Source organism: Micropterus salmoides, unplaced genomic scaffold (assembly GCF_014851395.1).
Source record: "Micropterus salmoides isolate LMB-PRFRI ecotype aquatic unplaced genomic scaffold, ASM1485139v1 Ms_hic_scaffold_7, whole genome shotgun sequence".
NCBI classification, from domain to species: domain Eukaryota; kingdom Metazoa; phylum Chordata; class Actinopteri; order Centrarchiformes; family Centrarchidae; genus Micropterus; species Micropterus salmoides.
The window spans coordinates 25752556-25768582 of record NW_024044459.1 but is presented as its reverse complement, the minus strand read 5'-3'; the positions used below and the strand labels follow the sequence as shown (position 1 = coordinate 25768582).

At 40.1% G+C, this 16027-nt stretch overlaps 1 protein-coding gene across 1 annotated transcript; it reads left to right on the top strand.

The window, feature by feature from the left end:
• Positions 1-916: 916 nt before the first annotated feature.
• On the top strand, positions 917-15152 carry si:ch211-204d2.4 (uncharacterized protein LOC100003662 homolog). The gene is made up of 12 exons (XM_038702713.1): positions 917-1227; positions 4347-4507; positions 4637-4693; positions 6606-6654; positions 6785-6882; positions 8076-8207; positions 8460-8549; positions 8644-8712; positions 8824-8894; positions 10293-10356; positions 13271-13348; positions 13477-15152. Exons 2-12 carry the CDS (start codon positions 4367-4369, stop codon positions 13927-13929), a joined length of 1302 nt encoding a protein of 433 aa, XP_038558641.1. The 5' UTR covers positions 917-1227; positions 4347-4366; the 3' UTR covers positions 13930-15152.
• Positions 15153-16027: the final 875 nt, after the last annotated feature.

Below are 16027 nucleotides of genomic sequence, written 5' to 3'. Positions count from 1 at the left end.
GGGGCTTCCTCAAATGGAAGGTGGAGGAGCGCAAGGTCTCTAACATCCACCAGCTCAGTGATGTCATCATGGAGGAGTGGAAGAGGACTCCAGTGGCAACCTGTGAAGCTCTGGTGAACTACATGACCAAGAGGGTTAAGGCAGTGCTGGAAAATAATGGTGGCCACACAAAATATTGACACTTAGGGCCCAATTTGGAAATTTTCACTTAGGAGTGTACTCCCTTTTGTTGCCAGCAGTTTAGACATTAATGGGTGTGTGATGTGTTATTTTGAGGGAACAGAAAATTTTCACTGTTATATAAGCTGTACACTCACTACTTTACATTGTAGCAAAGTGACATTTCTTCAGTGTTGTCACAGGAAAAGATCAAATTTAACTGAGCAGTTAAATCAATTAATAAAATGTGAAAATGTGCATGTTTTTAATGCTTAGGAAATGTTACAGATTGGTTTGATGACAAGAAATTTAGATTCCTGACCTCAGGATTTCTAAAATACTGGTTAACACTTGGTAGGGAGGGAGTCTTTTTTTTTTTTTATGGCACCACTGGGTTTTAGCGCATCACTTTACACCTGTCAAACACTGGCATCCGCATGGCAGGTGTATGAATGACCCTATTCTTCTGTGTTCCTGTTTATCCAGGTTTACACTCCCGTCCTACGCTCAATTATATTAACTAACTGATTCAGGTGTGTGTGTGACCCAGTTCTCAAGTTGCCACCTGAGAGAAGAGATAACGTGTCTCACGCAGTTGCAGGAAGATACTGCGCAGGTTTTATTTATTTTCTAAAAAACAAAACTCACTAAAAAGAGCACAGGCTGAACAAATGTTCAAAATGTAAGGAAGAGGTGCTGCATCACTTATTACGTTAAAATGAGGGGAGGAAGCAGAAATTTGGCCTATTGAGCTCACTTTAGTTCCTCTTCTGAGAGAAGAACAGCAGCAGAGAGGAGGAGGAGGTGACAGGACGCATAGATCACATCCGGGGCTGGTTTATTCTAATAACGAAACGTCCAACCCGGAAAAAAAGACAACTCTTCTGTAATCCGATCACACAAACAAACAGACGAGTGTGTGAGACGCACGCGGGACTTGTGAATGTGCGTTGCTTGTAAAACTTATTAAAACTTTATTCACCATGCTCGTATTTACCAAACTCGGGCTTCTCTGCTTCGTAGTCGTGCGGGGCGCTGGCTGTGGCGCACACTGACTCTCCACGGCGGGTAAGTAGTCAGTCGACAGTGGCACTTTGTGTGTGTGTTGCCTCATGCTTGTGTGTGTATATCTGAGCGGATGGTACAGTGCAGTAGGTGTGGTGGGCCGTTGAGTCGTCGGATCTGATGAGTCAGCGCAGGTCATCTGAGCTGAACAAATGTGATATCTGTCCTGTTACCCTGAGTACCAGATCACATTTCCACTTTTCATCGCATGCCCATAATCACGTTATATGTGACCGTGATCTTTAGACTGGCAATTCAGTGGCGTGAAACCTGTGCCTACCCTGGTGCTGCTGTGGTCAGTAGTGTGTGAATATCCAGCAGTAACGTTTCAGTCAATGTTGAAAAATGCCTGTCACTAGCTTCTCAGGGTCCAAGGTAACGTCTAGGCTACAGAGGACTTGTTTTGTCTAACCATCAGTCCAAAACCCAAAGATTTCCTGTTTTATGTTTAATTTTGAGGTATTGTATTTGAGTAATTCTATTTTACCACATTTCAGAGGGAAATTTTAAACCACTACATTTATTTTACACTTATTTTCAAATAAAAAGTTTACACACTAAACATTTGTGTTGTGGGGAGGGTGGCTGAACCTTGTGGTTCACTTTGTAAAAAGGTAAGGCCTTCCCCAGCCTTATTAAAATGTTCAGTAGACTCATCCCTTGACTTGACATCCTCCCCTCAAAAGAATATAACACTGCTGAATTGGTACAACTCATTAATCATAAACACAACTAAAATTCACATTAGAAATAGAATAAACATAGAATAGTGCATCCCAAACCTTCCAGCTGCTCTTATTTTTAAACAAAGAGCTACTAACTTCAATGAACTGGGACAATCAGCAGCTCAAGGATGAAATAAAATGTAAGATGAGACAAGATTTTAAATGCCCTCACCTGCTCTTCCATAAATGTCAGACTACCCTCATTTAGCAAAAAGAAAACATAGCATAACACCCCTTTTTCTGACCCCACTCCTAATAATTTGTGTACAGTCCCTAAAAATACAAGGCAGTGTTATATGAAGTTGTTTAAATGAGCTTTAACTCAACCACCTACAACACTGACGTAAAGTTTGTTAATGCATCAATAATATCAGTAATATTTCAATTGTCAGCCAATCCTTACAGCGGAGAAGCTTGGACGAGGGAATGTTTGACCTTTTTGTTTGTAAAGGGATGACGGATTCATGTTCAGTCAATCGAATTATCGATTCAGCTCTAAGTTAAAGTGGTACTCCATAATGTTTTCTGTGGCTCTGGAGAGAAAATTAGCCTTGTGGTTCCTTGTTTTGGGCATCTCTAAAAAGGGATATCTGCATATAAATGCAGAACCTGTAGGCAAGCAATACAATTTGCTATCAGGAGCCTTCAGGTAGAAGGTCCTAGTGAAAGATGCTTCTACTGGGTACTGAGTTGCTTTCAGGAAAGTGTAGGATTGAATGTTTGTGGAGCCTGTCTCAAAGTCAAGATATCTCAGCCTGCTCTGCATTTTTTGCCCATTCTTTTGTTTTTCCTTAGTAAAAGAAGTACCTAACAAAATTGCTCGAGTGTAACTGACAGTTAGATGTTACACAAATAAAGCAGATGTGTAAACTGAGTGTAGGTGGGTTTCACTTCATTGCCCTGGATGTGGTAAAAGACAATGACACTGATATCACTGCTGTGATCTGTACACCGTGTTCACACACTAAAACTTTATATTAATAATGGATATCCTGTATGTGTGTGTTGTGCTACATTTCAAAGCTGGCATACTTTAAATTTAATAAAATGCGCTAAAGGCTGTTTAAATTATAATTATTGGTAAAGTTTTGCCAAAGATGCCAAAACCTCACTGCCGCTTCTCACCGTAATGGTTTACTTGTGCATGTGGGGGGGGGGGGGGGGGGGGCAGTCTCAGCGTTGGCTCCGTGACCTGTGTGGCATCATTTCACTTTTCCATTTCACCCAGTTTGACTTTGACCTATTTCAATAGCAAAATGGCGCGCGACTGACGCATCAGAACACACATCACAGCCCACCAATTTTTCAAAGCAGTTTCAAAATGAAGTATTTTCCTAACCATTGACTTAAAAATAGTTTAACAGGAGTTCCTCCAGCACAGTGAAGATGCAGTCTGTTGTTATTTGTTTGTGTCTCTGTTTGTATCTGCTGTGTTGGATGACGTGCAAATGTTTTCATGGAAGTTTTTGATAATTTCCATCTCTTGAATGGTTTAAAGTCAAGACAGTCCTGTAAAAGTGCTGGCAGAGGGCTCAGCCATTGAGCCCTGATTATTTATTTTATATGACCGTCACGTTATGGTTCTTGTTCTTTATAAAAAAAAAATATCAGTCACAGATGTGGCCTAGTTAAGCATAAGTGTGTGTGTGTGTGTGTGTGTGTGTGTGTGTCTCTATATCTATCTTTATATATATATATATATATATATATATATATATATATATATATATATATATATATATATATATATATATATATATATATATATATATATATATATACACATAATGGGAAAATGTGCAGAAACCCTGATTTGCATTGTATAATAGAGCTTCAACCCCCATGCCCCCATACTTTGATGTACAGATGTCTGCCATAGATAAAATTCTCTTGGAGAGCAAACATTATCGGAATCTCTTCAGCATACCTGAGTGTCTGAGCTGAATGAGTCTTGATTTTGTTTTCAGTCAGCAGCTCAGTGATTCACATGGATGGCCTCATCTTAATGAATATATCACCCCAACCCCCCCCTCTCCTCTTTTTCCCATTCCTCCCTCCCTCCTCTCTCTTCTCTGGCCAGTGGAAATGTGCGTGTGTGCAGATCTTGAGTGCAGTCTGTAATTTTTGGCTGTGGTGGCGGGCCTCAGCTCAGCCTCGGGCTTCAGGGTTTGCTGCTCAGCCTCAATCACGTCACATGAAAAACTGCTGAGTGCAAGCGGGTCTCTTTCTTCCTGTGTGTGTGTGTGTGTGTGTGTGTGTGTGTTTGAACAGTAAATGAAAGATGGATTATCCTTCACATCTGCCTGTCCTATGAGTTTATCTCCTTTTGTTGCTCCCTTTACATTTAGCCTCTCGTTGTCAGTCTGACTTGAGTATCTGTCTTTCTATCTGTCCCAGTGATATGTGATAGCAGCAGCATGCCGTACTTGGACCGGCTGAACCGTGTATGTGGCTTCCTGGACATTGAGGAGAAGGAGAACAGTTGCCGCTTCCAGAGGCGATACTTCATCCTTGACACGCAGGGAAATGCTCTGCTGTGGTATATGGACAACCCTCAGGTGCTCCACACATGCATGCATGACAAACACTTGCACACACAGCAAGAGGAAGTGGCATTGATCAATAAGAGCCGTGTAACCTTGGACTCTGAGCAAATGACGAGTCTGTGTGTTTGTGTTTGCATGCAGAACCTGCCCAGTGGAGCCAGCTTTGTGGGCAGCCTGAAACTAACCTACATCTCTAAGGTAACTTAGCTTTGTCACTTCGCTGTGGTTTACAGTTACATAATCTCCCGCAAGATGTGGAAGAGACGTCTGAGCAAGGTGGACACAGGAATTCACACAAATAGAAACATAGATCAGAGTTATCTGTAGCTCTAGTTAACGGTTACATGCAGAAGCAGACTTTGTGAAGTTTTCCAGATGTCAGTGCTGAGCTAACCAGAGGTAATGACATCTGGCTTCACTGCACGGCAGCGCTGACAGCTCCTCCCTGGACACTCTGAGTCAAAAACACGTCAAAGATGTGAAGTGTTTCTTCTCTTCTCTAATTATGTCTACTATCCTTTCCTTTTGTTTCGTCTTTTCCTTTTGTCTACTTTTCTCTCATTTTGTCCCCTCTCCTGTCCTCTCCACTCTTCTCCTCTTCTTTTGTCTCATCTCGTCTCCTCTTGTCTCCTTTCCTCCCTTTTTGCTAGCTGCATGGCTAACTGAGCTAACTACCTTGCAGCAGCTAGTTAGCAGTTACTTTAGCAAGAAGTAAACTATCTGTCCTTCAGGAAACCCATCGATTTTGATTTCTTGGGGGCTTTAATTGTTGGAATATATGGCATGTGACAACACCCTTGTTAAAGTCTTTGGGAGTATAAAAACTGAAGACATTTTATTGTTCATTGTTGTAGATTATGATAAGCTAACGTCAGCTAACTAACTGAAACAATGTAACATGTAACCTACAATGTAACCTATTATGGTGCAGTTCTATACAGACATTACAACTATATTAATAAGGCTGCACTCCTAATAAGATGTGAAGTGCTTTGTGACTTTAACTCAACTGAAAATATACAGGATGAGTTGGTTGGCCCTCAGTGGGTCCTAGACAACTACCAACTGAAGAATCAGCACAAGCCCACATCTTCAGAGAGCTGAATGTTGCCCACAAGCATCCTCCTCCCATTCATACTTAAACAGAAATGAATGCGAGTAAGTGTGTGCTAGTAATTAGACACAGAACAAATAAACACGCACTAATACCGAGTTCCTTTTAGGACTGATCAATAAAACAATAATGATAAATATCGCAATATAATTTTCCTCAATAACAATATAATAAATGTTCAATATATCGTCAATAAATATTTGGTTTAATTAATCTGAATCACAAATAAATTAGCACTTCATTTTTCAATTACAATATTTATTTTGTCTACTGTTTTGCATCAAGTGTTTGTCACATTATGACCATAAAGAAAAGTTTAACCAAACAATTAACTGTCTGGTTTCTTCAATTTTCACTCAGGATCAAAAATCAACCTTTAAACTTGAAAGAAATAATGATTTGATATATATCGTGATAATTATCCATATCGAATGATATGTATATGTGATATGTATATGTGATAACACGATTTTTGGCCATATCGCCAAGCCCTAGTTCCATTGACATAATAAATAAAGAATGCACCTTACTTATCACTGATTATTTTAAAGAAAGAACAGCTCGATGAAAGACTGCATGCTCTTACTTTAAAAAGGGGAAATTACTTCATCAGCAGGCTATCCGAAAATGGCCGTGTGGTACGAGTTGTTTAGACTGTGGGTTTAGAGTTTGTCTCACAACTCCAAGATCCACAAATAAAGACTAGATCCACAAATGACTGTTCAAAAGTTGTAAATGTTAGGAAGATAGTCACAAATGTTTTTTCATTTATTTTTAAATGAATTTAATGTGTTCAGAGATATTTTTTATTTATGGAATTTGTTTTTTTGTATTTACAGATCCATTTTATATTTGTAAAATATTTTTTGAGTTTACAATTTTTTTTTGTATTTGTGGAAGTGTTGCCGATTAAACAGATTGTCCATCTGTTCACACAAATAATCTTGAGACGGGTTGATCTCCATAGTCTCCTGTCCTCACTTCTCCTCTTCTCAGGTGAGTGAAGCTACAGCGAAGCAAAAGCCCAAGACAGAGTTCTGCTTTGGTGAGTTTTTTGGGGAAACACTGAGTCCTGCTCATGCAGTACCGCACAATTGCATAAATTTTATTTACACGCGATAATGATAGAATGCGGTTATTGTGGATATTCATGGCGCTGGTGTCTGTTTTTGAAGTCATCAATGCAGTTTCCCGGCGGTACTTCCTCCAAGCCAACGATGTGACTGATATGAGGGACTGGGTGGCCGCTCTCAACAGGGCCAGCAAGATCACTGTGAGTGCACACACACACACACACACACACACACACACACTATTATAACCAGATGTTATTGATAAGGGATTTGTTTACACCTGAGCGAAGGAAGCTTCAGTTTGGGGTGGTTTGACTGAAACCACTTAGACCCTGGCATCTGCAAATGGCTGCACATTGTCTACAAATACCCTCTCACACACTTGGTGAATGAGGTAATTGTGAATGTACATGAATATGGGAGATAAAACACACGTCACTGTGGTGAAGGTGTGATAACACCATTGTGAGTGTTTCAGTGAACATGCTGTGCACATTCAGTTTGTACATTTGCATAATATTTGTGTGTGTTTGCCGAGATGACCGGGGCCTTGTTGTCTGGTGACATCCAGATGTCTCATGACGGCAGATGACAGAGAAGACAGTTTCTCTTTTTCTCTCACCTGCACACTGACACAGGAAGCAGCACTGCTCACTCTCTCTTTCACTTCCCCTTCAAAGGGAGGTCTTCTCTGCCGCCTTTTCTGAGCTTCCTTGGCCTATATGAAACCTTTTGTCAGAAATACTTCCTAAAGCATAATTGAACTGATGTAAATGCAGGAATGAATGTAAAGCACTGACTAATACATTTCATAGTTATTTACGGATATGGTACGGTCCTTCACATGCTTTTTCGATTATTAGATTCACATACATATTAGGAGGTTAAAAAAAGTTTATACTTGGTATATTATTATTATGTATTTGGCATTTTGCCTTTATGGGCAGCTTACTGTGAAAATACAGACAGGAAGTATGAAGAAAAAGCGAGAGAGGGGTTTGACATATAACAAAAGTCTCCAGCCAAAATTAAACTGAGACGCTGCAATTATTTGATGTATGTCTTAGGTCAGGATGACCATTATTACTTTTTTTAATATTTAAGTTAGTGTAGATAGTATTTTCTTTTGCTGAGTTTTTTGTTGTTTTTTATGAATTGGGCAGCCCTAAAGGCACCTCAGCTTTAGGAACAAGAGAGGTGTGTGTGTATGTGTGTGTGTGTGTGTGTGTGTGTGTTTTCATGCAGAACATATTACAGTTGCACTGTTGCAGCATGGAGACTCCCAGTGGGAACGAAACTGCTGACCGGCAATTTGTAGCAAACTTTACTCACCAAGCTCCGCTTGTTAATGTCATGCTTATTAACTTTATCCTACCTGTTGCTGTGCCGACAGGTTCCAAAGTCTGGCCCTGCACCTCCAAGGTCTGATGTGACCACAGTAATCAGTGACACTCAGGGAGGGAAGCGACAGCAGGCCTACAAGACGGAGATCATCGGTGGCGTGGTGGTGCACACTCCCATCCAGGTAATTAAGCGGAAGCTAAAAACCAATGTGGTTACTATAACGATGTTAAAGTTGATGCTGATGATGCTAAAAGATTTGTGTTAATGGTTGTCGTTTTTATCCGTTACGTTTATTTTACAGCAAAGGGAAACAGAGTACAGCTTTCCCTCTGTCTTCTGAAACCACTTTGTGTGTAATCTGATATTTTTTTTAAGATGGTGGTTACATGATTGTTGTAATCATAATGAAGATGGTGGTAATGAAATGTTTCAGAATGAGAGCGAAGAGACAGAAGGCAGAGAGAAGAAGGGCACCAGGCAAGGTGTGTTGAGGTGCGGTTATTGTGTCAAACAAGGAAATGTGGTGAGTGCCCAGCTACTTATAACTGATTACTCTGTGTTTGAATAAGAAAACATTGTGCAGAAACTGTAATGTGGTGTGTGTATGTGTGTTTCAGAGGAAGAGCTGGAAGAGGAGGTTTTTTACCCTGGATAACATTGCAGTTAGTTACTACAAGTCTGAGATGGTGAGGAGCATGACTTTTGTATTTCCTCTCACATGTTGATGGGAGTTTTTTAGTGTGTGTGACTGTGGTCTTTGTCTCTCCATGTCTGAATTGTGTCTACATATGTCCCAGGATAAGGAGCCTCTCCGAGCTGTTCCACTGAGGGACATTCAGAAGGTCCATGAATGTCTCGTCAAGTCAGGGTGAGTCAAATGTGAATCAGAGTCACATTCTGCAACCATTTTACTTTCTCTCCATCTGGTTCTCTCTAAACAAATACCAATATTCGGATAAGAACAAATTACACAAATTTTTGCTGTGTACTACGACGGAGTATTAGGACCACATTGACGATACATTTATTTATTTTTTTTAGAGATTTTGAGAATAAAACCGTAATATTATGAGAATAAAGTCGTAATTTTATGAGAATGAAGTATTATTACGAGAATATAGAAGGAATATTACAAGAGAAGTCATAGTATTACGAAAAATAAAGTCGTAATATTACGAGAATAAAGTTGTGTTTTTAAGCTACAGGTTAGGGGAAATATTAGAAGAGCAGCCTGCCGCCTCGTGAACGTGGAGAATATTGTGAAGTTATACTTCAGTATAGGTTTCTTGAGAAGCCACAAAACCCCTTTTAATAGCACGCAGATGTAACCAACGATAGCCTTGTAGTCGACCACTACCAGCCATTTCCTCTCCCACAGTAGTGGCAATTTCCTCCAAGTCCGTGTGATTCTTTCTTCAGAATAGAGACAGTTTCTTGCATAGTCTTTTCAAAGTCCTGATACTTATGATAATTTGGTGCTGATGTGCCAAAAGATTCAGTATCTTGTTAATTGTGAAACCTATATTGAAGTATAACTGCACAAGATTCTCCATGTTCCTCATTTTAACACATGGAGGCGGCAGGCTGCTCTTCTGATATTTCCCCTGACGTGTATTCTCGTAATATTATGACTTTATTCTCATAATTTCTGATTTTTTTTTTTTTTATTCCTCAATGTGGCCCTAATACTCTGTCATAGTGTACAAAGAAACAATAGGCTAAGAAGTCTGATATTAAGACATTCATGGAGCATTAGCCTCAATATGTTTTCATCAATTTGTTGTTCAGTGTAGGGTCAAGCTTGACTGATGTTGCTCAAGTGTTGTTTTTACCTCCTCATCAAGCCTGGAACTGTGCATGACTTGACAGGAGATGGAAGGCATGAAGCTATGGACTGTCTCAAAAGTGCATGCGAAATGGCCTCGAGAGCATTTCAAAAAATATTTCATGGACACTTAAACAAACTTTATTTTTAGCTTTCCATTAGCCTGGGCGTCATCCCATTATATACACAACCTCTACCTTTTTAAAGAGAAATCACCAGCATGACCCACTGCAATTCTGACTGATTCTATTTTCCCACTATTAAAATCTCCCATTGTATATCCATTATTGACTTCTACCCAGACCATTTTTATTTAGACTCAGTTAATACTTTTCATTTTAAGGTGGGGTTCTGCTACAAATAAGGCTTTATTATTTGATTAATTTGGGTACATGGTTAAAGTACAATGTCATTTTATAACAGCTAAACGTATATCCTTAGGGATCTCCTGCTGAGAGACAACCTGTTTGAGATCATCACCAGCTCCCGAACCTTCTACATTCAGGTACAATCCGGTTTTCTTGTTACACCAACCAATCAGATGCTGTGTTCCACACAAGTTTTAAAATCAGTTGTTCGAATAGATAAGTTATTTTGTTAGTAAGAGGCAGAGAGGGTCTGTATTCTCAGGTGTCTCCATCCTGATGTTTTGAGTTGTTTTCTCTGAATGCTCTGCTGCTGATGTGTGGCACGGGCTCTTTTTTTAGGACCATGAAAAGTTTGTTTGTGTGAAAGGGGCCTAGCCATCTGTTACCATAACAATAACAACATCCTGCCCCCCTCCTGGGAGAACAGCTGACTAAGACAGACAGTTCCTATCAAATGGGAAGTGCTGGGAGAGAGACAGAGAGAGAAAGAGAGAGAGGCTGCAAGCACAAATACTTTTTTTTTTTTTGTCTGTTCACAAAAAAAAAGGAAGCATGACAAACATTTAAACTGAAACAAACAACACATAAACAAAAATAGATCAAACAGAGAATATCATCATAGTGGAAGTGTGCACACCAAAGTGAAAAATTAGTTTTAAGAAGGATCTCTTTGAACTTTGGGTACTTTTAATTGTTATAAAGATGTGTATTTAGGTACCAAGTTGAATATTGTATGATTGAAAAAACATAAAACAAACATAATTTCTTTCTGGTGCACAAACTATGTAATGATAACACTTTTTCTAATAACTTCAACCTTTTCTTTGGGTGCAATTATTATTACCTATCTACCGACATACTCCAGTATCAACATGTCTGTGATAAGCTCACACCAGCTCATCTATAGGCCATTCATGATGTATAGGTGCATCTCATAAAATCTGAATATCGTGGAAAAGTTCATTTATTTCCATAATTTTATTCAAGAAGTGAAACTTTTACAGTACATATTCTAGATTATTTACACTTAAAGTGAAATATTTCAGGTCTTTTTTGGTTTTAATCATGAGGGTTACTGCTTACAATGGAAATCAAAAATCTATATCTCAAAATAGTTAATTGTAATAATAATTAATAATTTGAATATAAGAATAAAGAATGTAAAACACAGAAATATTGGTCTTCTAAGAAGTTGAAAAGTTCTGAAAAAGGTTAAATATTTTGCTCCTTTTGCTCGAATTACTACATCAATGCAGCGTGGCATGGAGGCAACCAGCCTGTGGCACTGCTGAGGTGTTATGAAAGCCCAGGTTTCTTTGATAGCGGCCTTCAAGTCGTTTGTATTGTTGGGTCTGGTGTCTCTCATTTCCCTCTTGACGATACCCCATAGATTCTCTACAGGGTTCAGGTCAGGTGAGTTGGCTGGCCAATCAAGCAGAGTAATATCATGCTCAGCAAACCAGTTACTAGTTGTTTTGGCCCAAGTCCTGCTGGAATAGGAAGCATATCCATTAAGCTTGTGAGCAGATGGAAGCATGTAGTGCTCTAAAATCTCCTGGTAGACAGCTGTATTGACTCTGGACTTGATAAAACACAGTGGACCAACACCAGCAATTATCACTGACTGTGGAAATTTTACAATGGACTTCAAGCAACTTGGATCCTGTGCCTCTCCACTCGTCCTCCAGACCCTGGGATCTTGATTTCTAAATGAAATGCTAAATTTACTTTCATCTGAAAAGAGGACTTTGGACCACTAAGCAATGGTCTAGTTCTTTTTCTCCTTAGCCCAGGTAAGACACTTCTGACATTGTCTCTGGTTCAGGAGTAACTTGATACTAGAAATGGAACACTTGGAGCTCATTTCCTGGACCCATCTGTGCATCATGGCTCTTGATGCTCTGACTCCAGCCTCAGTCTGCTCCTTGGTCCCTGAAGTTCTTGAATTGGCTTTGCTCGACAATCCTCTCAAGGCTGTGGTCATCCTTGTTGCTTGTGCACCTTTTCCTACCACACTTTAACCTTCCAGCCAACTTTCCATGAAAATGCTTTGATAGAGCACTCGGCGAACAGCCAGCCCTTTAAGCAATGACCTTCTGTGGCTTACCCTCCTTGTGGAGGGCGTCAATGAGTGTTTTCTGGACAACTGTCAGAAGTCTTCCCCATGATTCTGGTTGTGTGTACTGAAGGCTATGACAGGCTTATTACACATTACAGGCTAGGTAGGTAGGTAGGTTTATTGTCACAATATAACAAGTTATACAGTGAAATTGCTCTTCTCAGGTCAACATTTGTGTATTAGACATTCTTTATTCTAATATTTTGAGAGATGGATTTTTGATTTCCATGAGCTGTAAGCCCTAATCATCAAGATCAAAACTAAAGAAGGCCTGAAATATTTTACTTTATGTATAATGAATCTAGAATATATGAAAGTTTCACTTTTTGAATAAAAGTGAGGAAATAATTGAACTTTTCCATGATATTCAAATTTTATGAGATGCACCTGTATATCAGTCAAGCTCTGATTTATTTTTGCTCTGGTATTTTAGATTTTTAGATTCTGTGGCACCCATGAGCTTATTGTTTCATGCTGATGATGTATGTCTTTAAAAACATGTCACAAGTACATAATTTAATTTTAAAAAGGGCAAAGAATATTTTCCTAAAACAGCTGGGCACTGAAGGTTTTGGCAAATGTTACTCAAAAAAAGAGTAAACAGTGCATTTGTTGTGGACTATTTTTAGCAGCGGATTAATTCAAATTTGTTAAATACCATGTGTTTCGCAGATCAGTATACATGAGATTGACTGAAAACAAACTACAGTGCCCATGTTTATTGGATACTGTTAGCAGTATCCATTTTTGGTTGGTTGGGTATTTTCATGATTTGTTGTCGGTAAGAAAAACATAGAATAGGCCTATCGATTAGCAGCTATGAGAAAATGCGATGCAACACAATAGGACAAACCACTACAATGGCTAATTTAAAAGTGAGTGCAGATATTCAGCTCTGCAAGACTTTATCTTCTGGTAATCTTTGTCTTTAGACAGACTCTCCAGAGGAGATGCATGGCTGGATCAGGGACATTGAGATGAAGATCCAGGAATTCAGAGGTCCCCCTAAGGTAACTCTAATTACTGCCTCTCCGCTTGACACAAAAACCAAATATGTTTACTATCTCTTTATGTTCTTGGCAAGTGACAAGTGTAGCGAATGATCAATGGCAACATGCTTTTGTCTCTCTAATTGCAGGGTGTTTTATTTAAACGTGCGTCCTCTCTCTATCGAAGTCACAACACCTCCTCAGCGTCTCGAGGTCAACAGGGTGACGAGCGCAGACCTCCCTTGGTTAAGTCCTGCTCTGTGGCCCCAGGCTGGCAGCCCTGGATGCCCGTCCCATCGTGTGAGCCCTCCATCCTGGACGCAGAGGATGAAGACAGCGTGTTCAGCCCCGTGCCCACCTTGCCTTCTCTCTCCTCATCCTCCACCTCGTCCTCCACCTCGTCCTCCTCCAACTCCCTCTCCAACCCGACCCCTTGCCCCAGCATGCCTCCAGCAGCTTCGGCCAGCGGACTGGGGATCCTCACAGCGTCAGGAGACGTGGCCAGTGGGCGTCGGAGGCACCGCTCGCAGCCTCAGTCTCACACCGGCTGCAGCTTCCCCTTCAGCCTGGATGATGTTGACATCCGCACAACGGACGTCTAGTCCAATGAAGTCTGTCCAGACTCCTGTTTGGACTCAAGTGTTGGTACTTGCTTTAATATGAATGTGACTGGCAATAATAGTATTCCCTGCTAATGAAGTCACTGTGACCATTTGCCTCATGTCATGAGATTGGGGCTCCCTGCTGGTCTTGTAGCTGTATTGCAGACGATGTATGCACCCAGCTGGAAGGGGACCAAAGGGGCGCAGTGTTTGTTGTTCACAGTACTGTGAAAAAGTATAATAGAGTGTTTTTAGTGCAACATCCTCTGAAAACTTGAATAATCTTGTTCTTGCAGACATATGACGGCACATGCTTTCAGTATGTTGCACTTGGCTCCCATCGGAGACTTTACGCTGTCATCAAAAACATGTTTCCACCCCTGCTAGAAGTATTCACACACACGTGTTTAAAGGCATTTTAACACATTAGTATCCATCATTTTTATACTCAAACATATGTTCACTAAGTTCTTTAACATAATTTTTGTTTCTTTGGAGCCCGGCAATGTTTTTCCCTCTTTCTCCCTGAGACATTATCTGAAAAGCTTCACATCAACTTCTTTAATAATAAACAAGCATTTTAGTACTAACATCTAATCAGGTGTCTGGGTGAAAGTATCCTGCTGCTGTCTCAAAAAAACGGTACATGCACTCACATGCCAACTGACTGAGAACTCCTCTGTTGTTGAAGCTGGTGCAGACAGAGAAGATGGAGTCAGCAGCAGCTTTTATGTGTTCGCGCTATGTTTTAAACAGGAGCTTTTAATAAGTAAACTGTGACTCCTCTTAGCTTTTAACAGGGTACCGTAACAGTACAGCAGTGGTAAGTGTAGTAGAATGTACTGCCAACATCAAAGTACAGCCGATCAGCTGGTTGACAGTTTTGAAAATGTGATATTGTTATTGCAGCATTATGTGGGGGAAAATGTGCCACTACTTCTGGTAATTTAATAGTAATTTCGCACTTTGCTTTTCCCATTTTTACTTGTGTTTCGGGGGGTTTTGTCAGAGCTTTCACAGCTGATATTACAGCTTCCTTTGAGATGATGCCTCAGATACTTTGTGTTGTTACACAAGTAGTCTCAGCCCCTCTCAGGTTCACCTCGAGACTTAATTGATGTGGTACCATGTTCATAACTATTTCCGTTTTCTGAAACTGTGCACTTGTCTGCCTGCGTGTAATGTTAATTTTTTTTCTTGTACATTAAAAGATGCTTTTTATTTGTCTTGTTTGGATTGTTTTTAATCTAAGCTTCATTGTTTGTTGCAGTTTGTCTATTCACACTGCCATCTAGTGGACGGTGTGTCAATCCACATTGTACACCAAAGACAGCACAAACTAACTTTGACTTTTGAAGTTTTCTAAATTCCTTTTGAAAGAAGACTTTTTAAAGTTTTATCTGCGTTTTCTCTCTTGCATTCAAAAATGTCCATCTGCCAGGCATGCAGAGGGCCAACATTTTTGACCTTTAACACTGTCACCTTGGACACTATGTAGACACAAACACCAGCATGCACACACGTACATACCAATCTAGTGCCCAGAGGCTGTGTTAAGTGAAGTGTTTCACACGTCCAGTGCAAAGGTCCATTAGGTAAAACGCCTAAAACTCTGTCCTGACCTCTGTCCACTCCCAGTGCAGCTCTGTGGCTGCAGGACTGGCAAGGCTAAAATGTCTCCACTGAACAGTTTAAATTGTGTCTGTAAATAAAAAAGGCCCTGAGTGCTCGTGAAATGTCAGCTGTGTTGAAATGAGTTTTCAGTTTGTTAAAGACAGAGCTCCCCTAGGTACTGAGAGAAATCCAAGTAGAAACATGTGGCAGGACCAGTGGTGATGAAGAAAGGGGCAGTGAAAGTTTGATTAGTGTAAGGAAAGGAAAAAAGATTGTACACATCTTGGCCTTTTAAAACTCCACCAAATTGGGAGGATTTGGCACACAGATCTAAAACCTCCCACCAATATAATAAACTCTTCTGGTGAGCTTCTCATCTCTCCATAAATAAAGAAACAAGTCAAGAAACAATAAAGAGATAAAGGTCTGAAACTATGGCCACACACTGTAAGCCTTCGAGGCTGAATTTATTTTCTGTACGTCT